Source organism: Panicum virgatum, chromosome 9K, assembly GCF_016808335.1.
Source record: "Panicum virgatum strain AP13 chromosome 9K, P.virgatum_v5, whole genome shotgun sequence".
Lineage (NCBI taxonomy): Eukaryota > Viridiplantae > Streptophyta > Magnoliopsida > Poales > Poaceae > Panicum > Panicum virgatum.
In genome coordinates, this window is record NC_053144.1 from 39,034,140 (window position 1) to 39,048,687 (window position 14,548).

The window sequence follows — 14,548 nt, forward strand, 5'->3', positions numbered from 1 at the left end:
TTCAGCTAACGGCTGTCATTTTTTCAAACACTAAAAAATTCCTCTATTTATGTACGAGTACCATCCTAAATGTTGCTATAATAACGTTGCTGACCTGTAACTGAATTAATAACATTCTGTTGTTGTTGCTATTGTAACCCAGGTCAGCCCGTGGCCTCATAAATTGGTCCTGAGGTCATAGAGGCCAGGTCTAGGTTCAGGTCAGCCCATTCCCATCTTGACCCAAACATGCTGATATTTTCAATGACATTGCAGCAATAAATGCATGTGATATTTTATTTATCGACCTGGCTCATTAGTCATCATGATAATTGATAAACCACATACACACATATTGCAATGAAATATGGACGTGATGTTTCCAGAAAAAAAGGTTCCTGCATTTCTATTTCCCATCGATAGCAACCTCCTTGGTGAACGCAGGATTAACCTTGGGGATGGTGACCACTAGTGCCCGGAGTTGTAGTTCGGCGCGGACTTTCTCCTTGTCATACCCCTTGGGCACCAGCAGCCGGATGTGGAACGAGATACTGCTCTCGGGTACTTCTTGCTGCTCCGCTGGGAGCTTGGGCTTTGTCCTGATCACGAGTACGTCGTCCTCAACGGCAACCTGGAAATCTCCCGGCATGGCACCCTCCGGCATGTTGAATAATGTCAGCCTGACATTCTTGCTGTCATCCTTGATCTCCCAACGCGGGGTCGACGTGGGCGGCATGTATGGATGCACAAGGGCTTCGGTCCATGATAAAGAGAGATTAAAGTTTACTTGCCACATGCCCACATTTCAATTCACAGTTTACATACTCAACAGAGATACCACACAGTGTATAGGAATTTCCACTGATAGTTCCTCAATTTTATTCTCCTACTTAGATACTACTGCCTTCATTACAGAATGTAACAGAACTTCTTAACTCGGGGGACTATTTGTCAAAACTGAAGCCCATTGAGGAAACAAAAGTTTAGTTATTGCCACACTTAACTCACAGCAATAATCCCTTTTCATATGTAAATTAGTCTTACGTTTTGCTCATTAAAGTTATGCACTAATACTTGAAACAAATGAAGCACAATCGGTGAACGTAAACTAGCAAGAACTTACCGACTGGTGAGATGTTAAATTGATGGTCGTTGCTCTTGGTATCCACAAAGTAACAGATGGAACGAGGCCTGTTCTTCCCAACAGAGGCACAAGGGAGGCCTACCACTGCTGGTTTCACACAACCAAAGAATAAACCATCGGAAGATCTTGCCGGCCGGCACAATAGGGTGTGAGAAGTAACTATCGACATTGTTTCCAGTTCAATACCTTCACTAGTGACTAGCTTACTTCTCTGGTGCAATGGAGAAGCTATAATCCGGGCACTTCAAATATTTATAGAGAGAGGCGCCTGAAAGGAACAATCAACAATCTGGTTAACTGCTACTGCATGCTTTGCTTGGCATGGGATTGGGAGCATATAGATTTGCAAGAGCTTTTGTAAAGTAGCCATGCTGCTGAAATGATTCCAAACTTGTTGCGTAGGTGTTCTGCCTATCACGCTAACTTATGTTCAAAGGAGACCCTTACTGCACAATTCATACACAAACAGTGACATATCATTATAATTACTATTGGGAATGGAATGGGTCTGATCCAAACCCAATTGGATTTTGGCACTTAATCTCTACTGGATTTGAATCTAGTTGGAAATGGACATCCATTTAGTTGGATCAAATAGAATTGGATTCCATTGGATAAAAATTAGAGGTTAATACAAACATTGTTGGACAAGAGGAAGGGAGGGGGCTGCCTGACCAGCAGGCTCGCAATAGCCAGGGCCCTGGCCCTGGCTGGCGCATGCACGTGGCGGCGTGGCCATTCCAGCCAGTTCGAGGCTAGGCGTCGGCGCAGAGGGGCGGGCCCACTGTTCGTATTTTGATACCAGTCACAACAGTTTGACAGGACTCATTTATCCAAAAATAGTCAACCTCTCATATTTGAAAGCTCATCTCTACCAGGATATAAAAGTAGGAAAGAAGCAACGTATTTCTTTCTGACGAACCACACCAACCACTGTGCTTCGATCATCTCTCAGTTCACCTATTCTCCTCCTCGTTGCCATCGTTGGCCTTCACCAGCTCCCCTCCTTCAGTGCTTCTAGGTAAGCATCTTTCGGCGCAGGAAAGGAGGCGACTAGTCGCTTCTTGCGAAGCAGCGAGTTCATGAGCAAGTGAATGAAAAAGATACGAGTGAAGTGCACAGTCCTAAGTAAGGCTCAAATTAAAGCCATGAAACAAGTAGCTAGCAAATCAAAATTGGAATTAGCTCAATTCGCAGAGTTACAAGCCTTTGCACAATTCGCCTCTGCTCTCGATAAAACAAGTCAGAATCAATTGGCAAGGGGTCGACGATTACGGGAATTGCATAAAGTATAGAATAGCTCAGTCTTTCTCACAACGTGGACTTGAGATGCAGTCTCACCACCGGTAGGGGCCAGCGCGCCTGGCGGCCCGATGTAGTGGCAGCGCGACCTGCACGTGGTGGCAAGAGCTTTTGTAAAGTAGCCATGCTGCTGAAATGATTCCAAACTTGTTGCGTAGGTGTTCTCCCTATCACGCTAACTTATGTTCAAAGGAGACCCTTACTGCACAATTCCTACACAAACAGTGACATATCATTATATCCTTGGAATGGATTGGGTCTGGTCCAAACCCAATTGGATTTTGGCACTTAATCTCTACTAGATTTGGATCTAGTTGGATACGGACATCCATTTAGTTGAATGAAATAGGATTGGATTCTATTGGATAAAAATTAGAGGTTAATACAAACATTGTTGGCGAAGAGGAAGGGAGGGGCCTGCCTGACCAGCAGGCTCGCCATAGCCAGGGCCTGGCAATGGCCGGCACGTGGCGGTGCGGCCGTTCCTGCCAGCTTGAGGCCAGGCGCGAAGAGGCAGACCCACGGTCGGCGCGCCTGGTGGCCTGACATAGGGGCAGTGCGGCCTGTGCGGTGGCGCTGGCGGGCTGGAGCGGTGACGCGACTGCGTTCCGATGCCGACGGAGCCAGAAATGAAGGGGAAAAGGGCTGGGGGATGTGTGTGCTCACCGGTGTTTAATTTTTGTGATGGAGAACAGAGGCAAGGTAGCATGGCTGGCGAGCCGTGGGCGGAGGCAGCGCAATAGAGTTGGATTTTATTGGATGGATTCGGATTAAGGGAAGTTGGGTCTAACTGAATTGGATGTTGGAGACTGATTGTTCGGATTGGACTGGATGGATGTTTAATTTTAGTATGACTTCAATTGGATTCCTCCTATTGGATTTTGGATATCAACCTGATTCCAGGAGTAATTATAATATATGAAAAAAATACTCCTAATTTTCAATGCAAAACAAGAATTCATTTTCTAAAGATTCATATCGGATTTGTACTTGATCACTTGGTACGCTTCACCGTAGAGAATATTTTTTCCTCTAGCCCAACAGTTCAGAGAATTCAATAGCATGTTCAACAATGATGGTACAAATAGAATGGATGATTAAGTCATCTTTCAGGTGCAGTGGTCTTGCAACTTACAAGAGAAAATATCATTCTGAGGCCAGAGGCTAGGTTAACCCCCAAGTTCTATGCAACCTTAAGCGGGAATCTAGATTCTCTCTATGATACGCCGGCCTGACCAACTACGCCCTCACTCCAAGCGAGGTGCGTCGCCTGGGATTCGAAACCGGCCCTCCTTTTCCAGAGGTTGGCATCGAAGCCAGCCGGACTGCCCTTTAAGAACGAACACACACACACACACACACACACACACACACACACACACACGCGCGCGCGCGCGCGCGCAGGGCTTCATGGCTAATCATTCAAGGGGCTAGATCGGAATGTCTAGAACTTAAACAGATAATAGCTCACTTAGTCAAACAAATTGTTGCTTTTATATTACACTGATGAACGATGCACCAAATATATATTGAGTTTATGATAAAGTAGAAGAAATGATAGAAAAAATTAACTTTAGACAGTTCTGCTACTATTGCTGCCTTAGCATTCTCAATGCAAACTTCTTCCCGCACGGAACTTGCGTGAGCAGGCCTCTAGAACCTCATTGCCTTGAGATCCTACTTGGGATAGGCTTGTGAGAAGGTTTTGGGAAGCGTACATCTATATATACGACTTCTCGTTTGTGAACGACTACTTCCCTTGACCTTCATCCTCAAGTCATACAATTACTTCCTGGTGGTGGTCCTCCTCGCATGTACGACTACTTCCAGGTGAATGTAGTTGTGTTCCCCCAAGTGAACATCAAGATCGTCCCAACTACTTCAAGGCACCATCATAAGTGTTCTTGCTGAAAGCATAGTATGTAGACACATATCTCACGCTGCCACTTGGCAAGGTTATCTGGTATACACTTGCAGCTAAGTTTGGGTTCTCTGATGATGCTGGTAGTAAGTTGTGTATCACGGAATAGTTCTATGACTATAAGATGGTTGAAGGAATAGTTCTATGACTATAAGATGGTTGAAGACTGTTCGAAAGGATTCGGTGCTCATAGCTTAAGAGGGGGAGGGGGTGCACATAAACTATAATAAGCTATCTAAATGTGCATCTATGGTTAAACTGGTGTAAAACCCTCATCTCAAAATAAGTTTTGCATCCTATACTCAATCCTAGCTTCTTGGTGCTACACTAAGAATATAAAGGCACACACGTTGCAAGTATGAAATCAGGAAACATAAAGGAGGGGATGCAGGGAAGAAAACTCATGATGCAAGGATTTATCTCGTGGTATCATTAGGCAGTAAGACATCCCTAGTCCAAATTGTTGAAGCACTCAATCAAGAGTATTGCTTCTAGGCCACCAATTCTCTTTTGGGGACCCCTTGACTTGCCATAAAGGCTAGGCCATCAAGGCTCACTCCAATTCCCCCTATCACCATGATCCCACTTTCCACTATGGAGCTTGTCCAGAAAATAAGGGGGCCTCCACGTCCCCCGTACAAAGCCGTCGTCACTGCTCCACACCAAGCCAAAGGATCAAAGACTTGCGGGTGAGTCTCCAAGACTCCAAGGGGCTAGCTCACTGAGAATACAAATGTGCTTCCCTATAGAACGAACCACAAGGCAGCAACACCTTGCTCTCTCTCTCTCTCAAGGGCTAGCCTAGCACTAACACTCTAAAAGATGTGCTAAGGGATAAGGATGTGATCAACTAGCACTCTTATGTATTGGAGGTGTTCTTCAAGGTGTATGTGGCTTCTCCCAATTCCAGTAATCTCAAAGGACCCGGGATAAGGCGTTTATATAGGTTTGAGGGCGGCACATAGACGTTACTAGCCATTGTACCAAAACTGCACAAAGTGTTGGTTAAAATGGTCATAGGTGTCAGTTTAACCGATCACACACAATCTGTTACTAGCCGTTGAGCTAACCGTTGAATTCCAGCTGCCGTCATGTGCTGATATCATTGCACTGATGCTTGCACTGATGCGCTGTCGGTTAAACCAATACTGAAGACTTTGTCCCTAGGTCAAGGTTCGACAATACCAGCATCATCACCCATGGCTTAGAAGACACTCCATCAGTTCTCAGCCCCGTCAAGCAGCCATATCCCCACTGAACTGAACAATGACCATGACAATGAAGGCTTTGAGCTGAAGATTAGACTTGTCAAGATGGTCCAAGAAAGTCCCTTAAGTGGTAGGGCATCAGAGGATGCCAGCGCTCATCTTCAGAATTTCCTAGAAGTGAGTAGCACAATCAACCCAAAAGGCACTACAATGGATATTATTCATATTTGACTATTCCCATTCTCTTTGCATGGGAAACCAAAGATGTGGTTCTACACTAATAAGGATGCATTCGTCAATTGGGATGCTTGCTCCAATGCTTTCTGGTCGAGTACTTTCTGGTGGGCAAAACCAACGCTCTTCAGAACATGATTTCCAGTTTTCAAAAACTCTAGGATGAAATAGTCCTAGAAGCCTAGGAACGTCTCCAGTAATACATTGCAAAATACCCACACCATAGCATGGACGAATGTCTTCTCATTCAAAACTTCATCCATGGCCCGGGCTAGCGAGCGCACGATCATATGGACGCAACAGCAAGAGGAGCATTCCTCTGTCTCGATGTTGCAAGAGGCAAAGTGCTCGTCGATAACATTGCCTCCAACTAGAGTTGGAAGGTAGAAAGGCAACCGGCCCGTGCAAAAGGAATACATAGATCGACATTGTTGAAATGCTAGCAGCCAAGATCGATCTTCTAATAAAAAAGCTAGAATCTCCACACCAGGAGGTCAACCATATTGTGGAGCCTCCGATCACATGTGAGACAAGTGGTGATACTAGGCCCTCAGGTAGCACTATCCCATTGACTAAAGAGGATGTGAACTTCATTGGGAACAATAATCCATATAACTCATCAAGGTTCGAACTCCAACCCCGACCTCCCCTTCGACCAACAGCAAGGTAATAATTTTAATAGTATTTTTCAGTATTTGCTTGAAGACCTAGTGTATCGCCAAAATCAAATTAATGATAGCATTAGCAAAAAAATTTCTAGCTAATGATAAAATTCTTCAGTCTTTAGCAGTACAACTAGAGGGGTTTAACTATGTTATTAAAAATCAGCTGAGTTTCAATAAAATGATAGAAACTCAAGTAGCTCAGTTGTCATCTTGCCTTAACCACAAAACAGGGAAGGTACCCACCCGAAGGAAAGTGTGAATGTAGTGACTACACGAGTTGGGAAGTCCACGCAGGAACCACCTTAGCTGCAAGATGCAGGTATTTGGCAGAAGGCTGTAACTGCCAGAATATCGACGCCGAAGACGAAGTGCAGGAGGAGGCCAAAGAATCCAACACCTCTGCTACCTAGGAAAAAAAATACCCAAGGGAGTCCCAAGAGTTTCCTAAGAGTACCACGATATAACCGCCTTACTGTTTCTGGAATAGAAAAGGAGGCCGGTGGCCGACGAGCAATTCGGCAAGTTCGTCGAGCTAACTAAGAAGCTTTATGTCCGCATACCACTTCTTGATGCAATGTAGGTTCCCACATATACCAAGTATCTCAAGGATATCCTTGGCAACAAGTGGGCCCTACCGACCACCGAGGTCGTGCAGCTCACTGAAGAGTGTAGTGCAGCTATACTCGACCTTCTGCCGGAGAAGAAGAAGAAAGACCTAGGATGTCCCACCATCATTTGTTCAATCAGAGCTCAACACTTTATTAAGCACACTCTTTGTGAGCTGGGAAGAAGCGTTAGTGTCATGTCAAAGCTAGTTTATGATAAACATAATCATCATGCGCTCACTCCTACTGATATGTGCTTGTAGCTAGCGAACCAATCAGTTTGTAATCCCGCGGGGATCGCTTAGAATTTTTTAGCGTTCCCGCGGAGCCCGCATTCAAAAAACACAATACTATTTGTGCAGGGAAGCAAAAGTTTATAAAACTGCCAAAATTAGTTACTTTTACCGACTGACTGTTCGATGTAGTATACAAATTTACCTACTGATCATTCCTATGTAAATATGGATACATTTACCGACGAACGGTTCCTCTTGAAAATAAGATTTACTAATAGATCGTTCATCGGTAAGCTTTACCCGGTCTGTCAATTGGTAATATTGCTCTTTTATCGACTGATGCCCGTCGTTAATCTAGTGTTGTGGTATAGTTTTTGAAACTACTGTACACTTTGTTCTTGTAATAAAGTGGGGAAAACCTTTTATCAAAAAAAAATGAACTCCACTCTCCCTATGGGAGCATAGGTACGATGTGCACCTGCTAAAATGAGAATAACTCGTCAAACATGCAGCCACGCGTATATAACTTTCAGATTATGTTGTAGTATCAATTCTTAAGAGCGTATCTCTATAGATTGTTATACTTGCCAGTCGCCACCAATAGATCAGACTGTACAGAGCTTCATGATAGCATTATTATAACGTTATCTATAAATTAATATAGTCCAACATGGTCCGCATTAGTTGGAGTATATATATAGGACGCTAGAGCCTGGTTAGCCCAAGGCCGCGGGGATCATCTGCCCATTTGCCACGTACAAATTGAATGCAGATATTTGCATTTAAATAGTTCCAATATGCAAGATAAGTTAAAATACAGTGTACACCATTTACTTGATACTTAAAAGTGAACAATGACATTACAGTACATGCATACAAAAAGGAACACCTGGATCTTACATAGGACACATATCCCAACACACAAAGAAGTATAGATACTTACTCAAACGTATCAGATATGTAGCTGTAGTTTATTCTGTAGAAACAAAAGAAGAGCCCTTCAAATCACACAAGACGATCATGCATGCATCCAACTTGTTGCAATGCGGATCACTTAGCATTCTTCAACTCAGTGCTTGGCCGGAGGGTGGTATATCGGAGTCGGTGAACTGTATGTAGGCGTTGGGGGGTGGTACTCCGGCTGAGGTTTGGGCTTGGGCTCTGGCTTTGGCTTTGGAGGCACTGGCTTCTTGTGGAAGTGGTCGAGGAAGGGATGGTGGTACTCTGGCTGTGGCTTCGGTTCTGGCTTTGGTTCCGGCTCCGGCTTCGGCTTCGGTGGCACTGGTTTCTTGTGGAAGTGGTCGAAGAAGGGGTGGTGATCGAGCTCCTTGTGGAAGTGGTCGAGCCAGTGCTTCTTGTCGGACAAGTGCTTAGTAGGAGGATGGTAGATTGGAGTAGGAGACTCATACGTGGGTGTTGGGGGGTGGTACTCTGGCTGTGGTTTGGGCTCCGGCTTGGGCGGAACAGGCTTCTTGTGGAAGTGGTCGAAGTAGTCGTGGTGGTCGTGGTCCTTGTGGAAGTGATCAAGCAACTTGTCGAACAAATGCCTTGCTGGAGGATGGTAGATCGGAGTCGGAGACCCGTATGTGGGAGTTGGGGGATGGTACTCTGGCTGCGGCTTGGGCTCTGGCTTTGGCTTTGGTGGCACAGGCTTCTTGTGGAAGTGGTCGAGGAAGGGATGGTGGTACTCCGGCTGTGGCTTCGGTTCTGGCTTTGGTTCCGGCTCCGGCTTCGGCTTCGGTGGCACAGGCTTCTTGTGGAAGTAGTCCATGAAGTGCTTCTTGATTGGACCGCAAATGGTTACCGATGCGCATTCTGCCGATGGGTTGTTTGTCTTGCCCGGCACCACCACGAAGTGGCTCTCGGACTGTGGAACGATCCGGGAAGGCTCCTGACCGGGGCACGGCGTGCCCGCCGAGCTGTGCAGCTGCGCAAGGCAGTCGGCGCCGTGGAGGTCGGTGGTTAGGGGGACGTTGAAGGCGCCAGAGCCTTCCAGCTCGCCGACGGCCTTGCTCTCGTAGTCACCTTTGCTGTTCTTGCACTTGATCGCCACCTGAAGACCTGAAATGATTAAGGAGAAATCACCATGAGTACCTGCTTCTAACCAAGTCATCAGTTAAGCATGACGTGCTAACGTTATTATATATATAGCATAATTATGACATATATGCTCGATCATCAGGTACCTTTGAAAGCCGCCTCAGCCTTCAAGTTCTTCCGCGTGCAGTCGGCGCACTTGGCCAGGCCGACGACGACAGACGCCGCGTTGCCATTGGCCGCATTTGCGATAGCAACTACCATCAGCGCGGCACAAACGCCGAGGAGAAGCTCCCGTGCCCCTGCCATGTTTGGATGGATGGATGGATGATCCGATGAGAGGGCGACGAGGTAATGCAACGGCTTATATAGGCGTGTGATGCATGCATCAATCAAACAGCTCGATGATCGAGAGATGAGGCGCCAGCAGGGGTGGAGCCAGGAATTCCAAATAAGAGGGGCCAAGTAGCCATTTGGAGGGGACCAAAAGCTAATTAGACGAATCATATAGTGTAATTTTGTATTTGATTAGAGATTCTAAATGGAATTAATGGAGCATTAGGGGGCCAGGCCCCTGCCCGCCCCCCATGTGGCTCCGCCCCTGGGCGCCAGCACACATGCATATATAATATTGGCGCCGAAATTGCAGATCGGGAATTAACGCCGCCCATTTGAGTTGATCAATCTCTGTCCCATTCATTCATCATGTCCATACTCGGTTGGTAGTTTGAGTTGTGTTGGTTACGTTTCTTGCATGCATGCAGAGTCCAGTACGTGCATTATGTGTAGTAAGGCTTTCATTGGCGACATCGGGAAAGCAAAGTTGCTGTAAAGCGTGCGTTCGGTCTACTGAACAATAAATATGCAGAACAGCAGTACTCCTACTTGTGCTTCAGATAAGGGATAGTACTTCCAAAATGTACATACAAAATAAGTTCTTTCCTAACCTTATATGTAGGTATTTATATGGATACATACAAGATAGTGTCGCAGTTACTGAGTTACTGGTTATTTATACCAACCGACCAAAGCAATACAGACTGTTTTGTACTCCCTCCGTTCCAAATTATAAGTCATTCCAAGAATCTCGGAGAGTCAAAGTTTTTCAAGTTTGACCAAATTTATATGACAAGATAATAACATCTATGATACCAATTAAGTATTATTAGATTCTTTGTTAGCTATATTTTTATAGTGCACCTATTTGATGTCATAAATCTTTATATTTCTCTCTATAATTTTGGTCAAACTTTGAGATGGTTTGACTCTTCAAGATTTTTGGAATGACTTATAATTTAGAACGGGGGAGTATGAAATATATAGTAGGTAAAAGATTGTAACAATGCCGGCCATACTGTTCTTCTTTTACCTTCTTAATAAATATATACTTGGAAACTCATGGGTAACTAATCAAGGTGTACGCGCAATTTCAACCTTTTTCGATTGTATACAGAACATATAAGACGATACATACAGAATTGTTCGTTAGACTTATAAATAACCTGACAGCTTTTCAAGGCACGACATGTAGCTTGGATGGTCCCAACTCCTAACGCTGTATAGTTCAAAACGCAACAGCACAACTGCACTGCCACTTCATTATGGTCAATAAATTCAAGAACGTGCGCACAAAGGATTCTCTCAAACCTAACGAAATTTCGTCTGTGGTGACTAATCAGGAGGAAATCTAATGTACCATGAGATATACCCAAATGAAATGGCATGTAAGTGCTTTGTCTTCTAGGCACTAGTTCAAATGACCCTAACACCACCTGGTCAAAAACTGCATCACCACCTGTTCGACGACCTGTTGGATTAGGATCGACGGTGATAGCTAGCATCACCGTCGGGTCAATAACCCACGGTGATGCTGTTTTACAGAAAAAAAAAAGAAATGCTGCACCGGCGGCGCGCCTTGCTGCCAACCAATGGCCCCTTGCACTTCACCTTGCAAATGGTGAAAATAGGTTTAATGAGTTGGGTTTTGATGTAGAGAGTGTGTTTGGGCGGTATAAAGTGAGCTGTGTTAGGTAATGGAGCGGGGCAGAGTAGGTTCTATGTAAATGTGGGAGTGGGTTGGAGTGCGATGAAATGAATACTTTGTGCAAAATAGTATGACTATATACAAATGTCGGCCCCGCATTGAGAGCTGGACCATAAAATTAGAAGCCACACATTCACACCACAAAATTTTCTTGAAATTAACTGAAATTTGTTTATGACTAGCCGCTACTCTATGCAAAGTAATGTAGTTAGACCTACACGTGGATCCCACATCAAGAGTCGAACCCTGGAAATAAAACATCGTGTCACACTATAAAATTTTATCAAAATCGATTGAAATTTGTTGTAGATGACTCAGTATGGCTGTCAGCTACTCTGAGCAAAGTAGTGTGCTAGAACTCTGCATGTGGGCCCCATGTCAAGAGCCCGACCCTAGAAATAAGATCACACTATAAATTTTTATCAAAACTGATTGAAATTTGTTAGAGTTGACTCGGTACGACTAGTAGCTACTTTATGCAAATCAGTGTAGCTAGAAGTACACGTGGGCCCTACGTCAAGAGCTGGACCCTAGAAATAAACCTCGCGTTCACACTATAAAATCGTATCGAAATTGACTGAAATTTGTTGCAGATGACTGGTAGCTACTCTGTGCAGAGCAGTGTGGCTAGAACTACACATGAGCCCCACGTCAAGAGCCGGATCCTCGAAATAAAACCTCACATTCACACTATAAACTTTTATCAAAATAACACTACTATAAAAAATGATTTACTGCGATCTTTTTTAACCACCTCCGGGGCGGGCAGAAACTTCAACCGCCTCGGTTAATGGTATCGATTAACCGAGGCGATCATTTTCTATTAAATGAGGTGGTGAAAAAAACCATCTCGAAAAATCAATTTATGGTGGCGGTTAAAAATAACCACCTAATAAAATCTACTAACCGAGAAGGACACGATAAGAGACACGCCTTCAAAAATGCAACCATTTTCAGAGGCGGACCTCCTAAATGGCCTGCCTCAGAAAAAAGGCTGAGCCCAAGAGGCCTGGGAGCGGCCCGATAGGCCCATCCAGTCTGTGATTCCCCAATGGATTGACCTGCAATAACATCTACAGCTTCCCCCAATTCGACCAGATCCCCATGAGTGGGGCTCCGCCCATAACATAATTGACAGATCCAAAATGTGCTCCGGAAAGTAAAGGGGTTCTAATATATACTAGTTGTGCTCAAAACGGTTGTGCTCGAAAGGCAGTTATGAATGGATTGACATAAATAGGAAGTTAGGGTTTTCAGTGACAAGCCGGCTTGCATCGTGGGAGGAGACAACTCACTCACGCATGGCTCCCTCGTCCCCCTCGCCACCCTAGATCCCATCTCGCACTCAACCTCCCTGGCACAGCCCATGGCCACCGCTGGCACCACCTCGCACCTGCCCTCCGCCTCCACCTCCGGTCGTGATGCGCTCACCGTGGCCTCCTCCCCCATCGCCGTCTGCTTCATCCCATTAAGGTGCGGTTTGCTCCTCTCCCCTCCTCCCTCACCCTCAATCGCCCCGGCAGTTGGTCTGGTTTCACTGCTGATTCGGCGATGCACGAATGCAGGAGGAGGAGGCGACAGGCGGGGTGTGGTGCGTGGCCACCGCTGGAGCCTCGCCCTCCTAGTATGGCCTTAGGCTCCTCCACAGCTTCCTGCACCCAGGATGGGTCACCCCCCTACCCGCCCCTTGAAATGCATTTTTAGGGGCGGGTCAAACCCTGTCGGTGTTTTACAGGCAAGCTCTCCGAGGTATACCCCGAGGAGATTGATTGTAGGCAGGGACTCGCCAAGATCAGAACACGATGGTGCAAGGAACACAAAGACTTAGACAGGTTCAGGCCACCGGAGCGTAATGCCCTACGTCCTGTGTGGTGGTTTGTATTGCCTTCGGTGTTGTTCGACGTGTCTCATCCTCTTCTGGAGGGGTCCTTGTCCGCCCATATATAATCTGAGGGAACAGGGTTACATGGAAAGTCCAAGTCGAGTACTATTAGAATCCTAGTCCGAAGGGATCGGCTAGTTTCCATGTACATCCACTAGTCCTACCCCTATTCGAGTAGTTACAATAGAGGTAGGGAATACTCATGTGCTACTCGCTACTCTAGAATATTCCACGCATGTGAGCAGTCCCACTGCCCCGGGTCCGATAAGCCTCCGAGCTCTTTATAGTCGAGTCTTGCTGGCGTCGAGTGCTTTAGAAGACGTCCATCGAGTGCTTCAAATGCCTCTGCAATCTGTTGTCCGGGTAGCGAGTTCTTCGAGTGCTTCTGGAGTCCATCGTCCATGTCGGGGATCCATCGAGTGCTTCGAGTAGTCTTCTGAGCAGTTTCTCGGCTGCATCGAGGCTATGAGGTGCTCAAGCCCAAAATTTTTCCTTCATATATGGTGCGCGATGTACTCACGCTCCAAATGGAGTAGCCCCCGAGCCTTAGGTTGAACTGAAGGATCAAGCTGAGGGCCAAAACGGTCATCTGGATCTTTTGAATTTTCTTTTCGGAATTCAGATCGTCTCTGAAAAACTATGCCATTTTTGTAAGGCATATCCCATAGTCCCCGATCCTTGATCACAAATAACTTGATTTGGGATGAAGGGTCCAGAGTTATCAATGCGGTTGGAGTCACTTGTCTGGGAAAGCTGCTTTTGTACTGTTCGGTTGCGGGTTCATGTGGCGAGTACTGTTTGTTGGAATCTTCACTGTTCAGCTCATGACTCCCTCTGGCATCAAGTGTCACGGGTTGTACTCTGCCTCTTGCTACTTCTTCTACAAATTGGGGATGTAGGCTCTCTTGGACTTCAGTTGTAGTAGCCATGGCATTTGAGTGGAGTTCTTCGTTGGAGAGTACTCGACCTTCGGATAGAAGTAGTCGATATGTGCTGATAGATGCTAGAAGAGTATTTACGAGCAGCAAAAATACTTGCTATCTTCCTAGCCGCCGGCCTTGCTTCTCTAGGCTGTTCCATTCTGGCCGTCTTGTACCTGGTTGGCTGATGGTGGAAGCCGTGTCAGAAGCCTTTGCAGTCTGGTGGTGTCATACTCTGGGGGAGGCTTTTAGTGGTTTACCCCTCGATGGCTTCTACGGAGATGGCATTGTTTTTGTTGCAAAAACCTATCAGAGAGAAGAAGAAATGGCGCTGGACGATGCAAGAAGAGGATTTGCGATGCGCCTGATCT

At 45.8% G+C, this 14,548-nt stretch overlaps 2 protein-coding genes and 1 non-coding gene across 3 annotated transcripts; all 3 read right to left on the reverse strand.

Moving 5' to 3' along the window:
* Positions 1-249: 249 nt before the first annotated feature.
* On the reverse strand, positions 250-1,355 carry LOC120651346 (26.7 kDa heat shock protein, chloroplastic-like). The gene is made up of 2 exons (XM_039928824.1): positions 1,103-1,355; positions 250-732 (listed from the first exon to the last, which is right to left on the reverse strand). The coding sequence occupies exons 1-2, from the start codon at positions 1,290-1,292 to the stop codon at positions 386-388; spliced, it is 537 nt and encodes a 178-aa protein (XP_039784758.1). The 5' UTR covers positions 1,293-1,355; the 3' UTR covers positions 250-385.
* Positions 1,356-5,910: 4,555 nt separating this feature from the next.
* Positions 5,911-6,017, reverse strand: LOC120653035. The gene has a single exon (XR_005666731.1). It is a non-coding gene; the product is annotated as a small nucleolar RNA R71 (small nucleolar RNA).
* A 2,039-nt stretch (positions 6,018-8,056) lies between these two features.
* LOC120651347 (proline-rich protein 4-like) lies at positions 8,057-9,928 on the reverse strand. Its single transcript, XM_039928825.1, has 2 exons — positions 9,481-9,928; positions 8,057-9,355 (listed from the first exon to the last, which is right to left on the reverse strand). The coding sequence occupies exons 1-2, from the start codon at positions 9,836-9,838 to the stop codon at positions 8,364-8,366; spliced, it is 1,350 nt and encodes a 449-aa protein (XP_039784759.1). The 5' UTR covers positions 9,839-9,928; the 3' UTR covers positions 8,057-8,363.
* Positions 9,929-14,548: the final 4,620 nt, after the last annotated feature.

Excerpts from the sequence above, each read along its gene's own strand:
- LOC120651347 (XM_039928825.1), bottom strand. The coding sequence starts at position 9,838 with ATGATTCGTCTAATTAGCTTTTGGTCCCCTCCAAATGGCTACTTGGCC. Across the intron at positions 9,356-9,480 it reads GGCTGAGGCGGCTTTCAAAG|GTCTTCAGGTGGCGATCAAG; the intron begins GTACCTGATGAT and ends TAATCATTTCAG.
- LOC120651346 (XM_039928824.1), bottom strand. The coding sequence starts at position 1,292 with ATGTCGATAGTTACTTCTCACACCCTATTGTGCCGGCCGGCAAGATCT. Across the intron at positions 733-1,102 it reads ATTTAACATCTCACCAGTCG|CCCTTGTGCATCCATACATG; the intron begins GTAAGTTCTTGC and ends CATGGACCGAAG.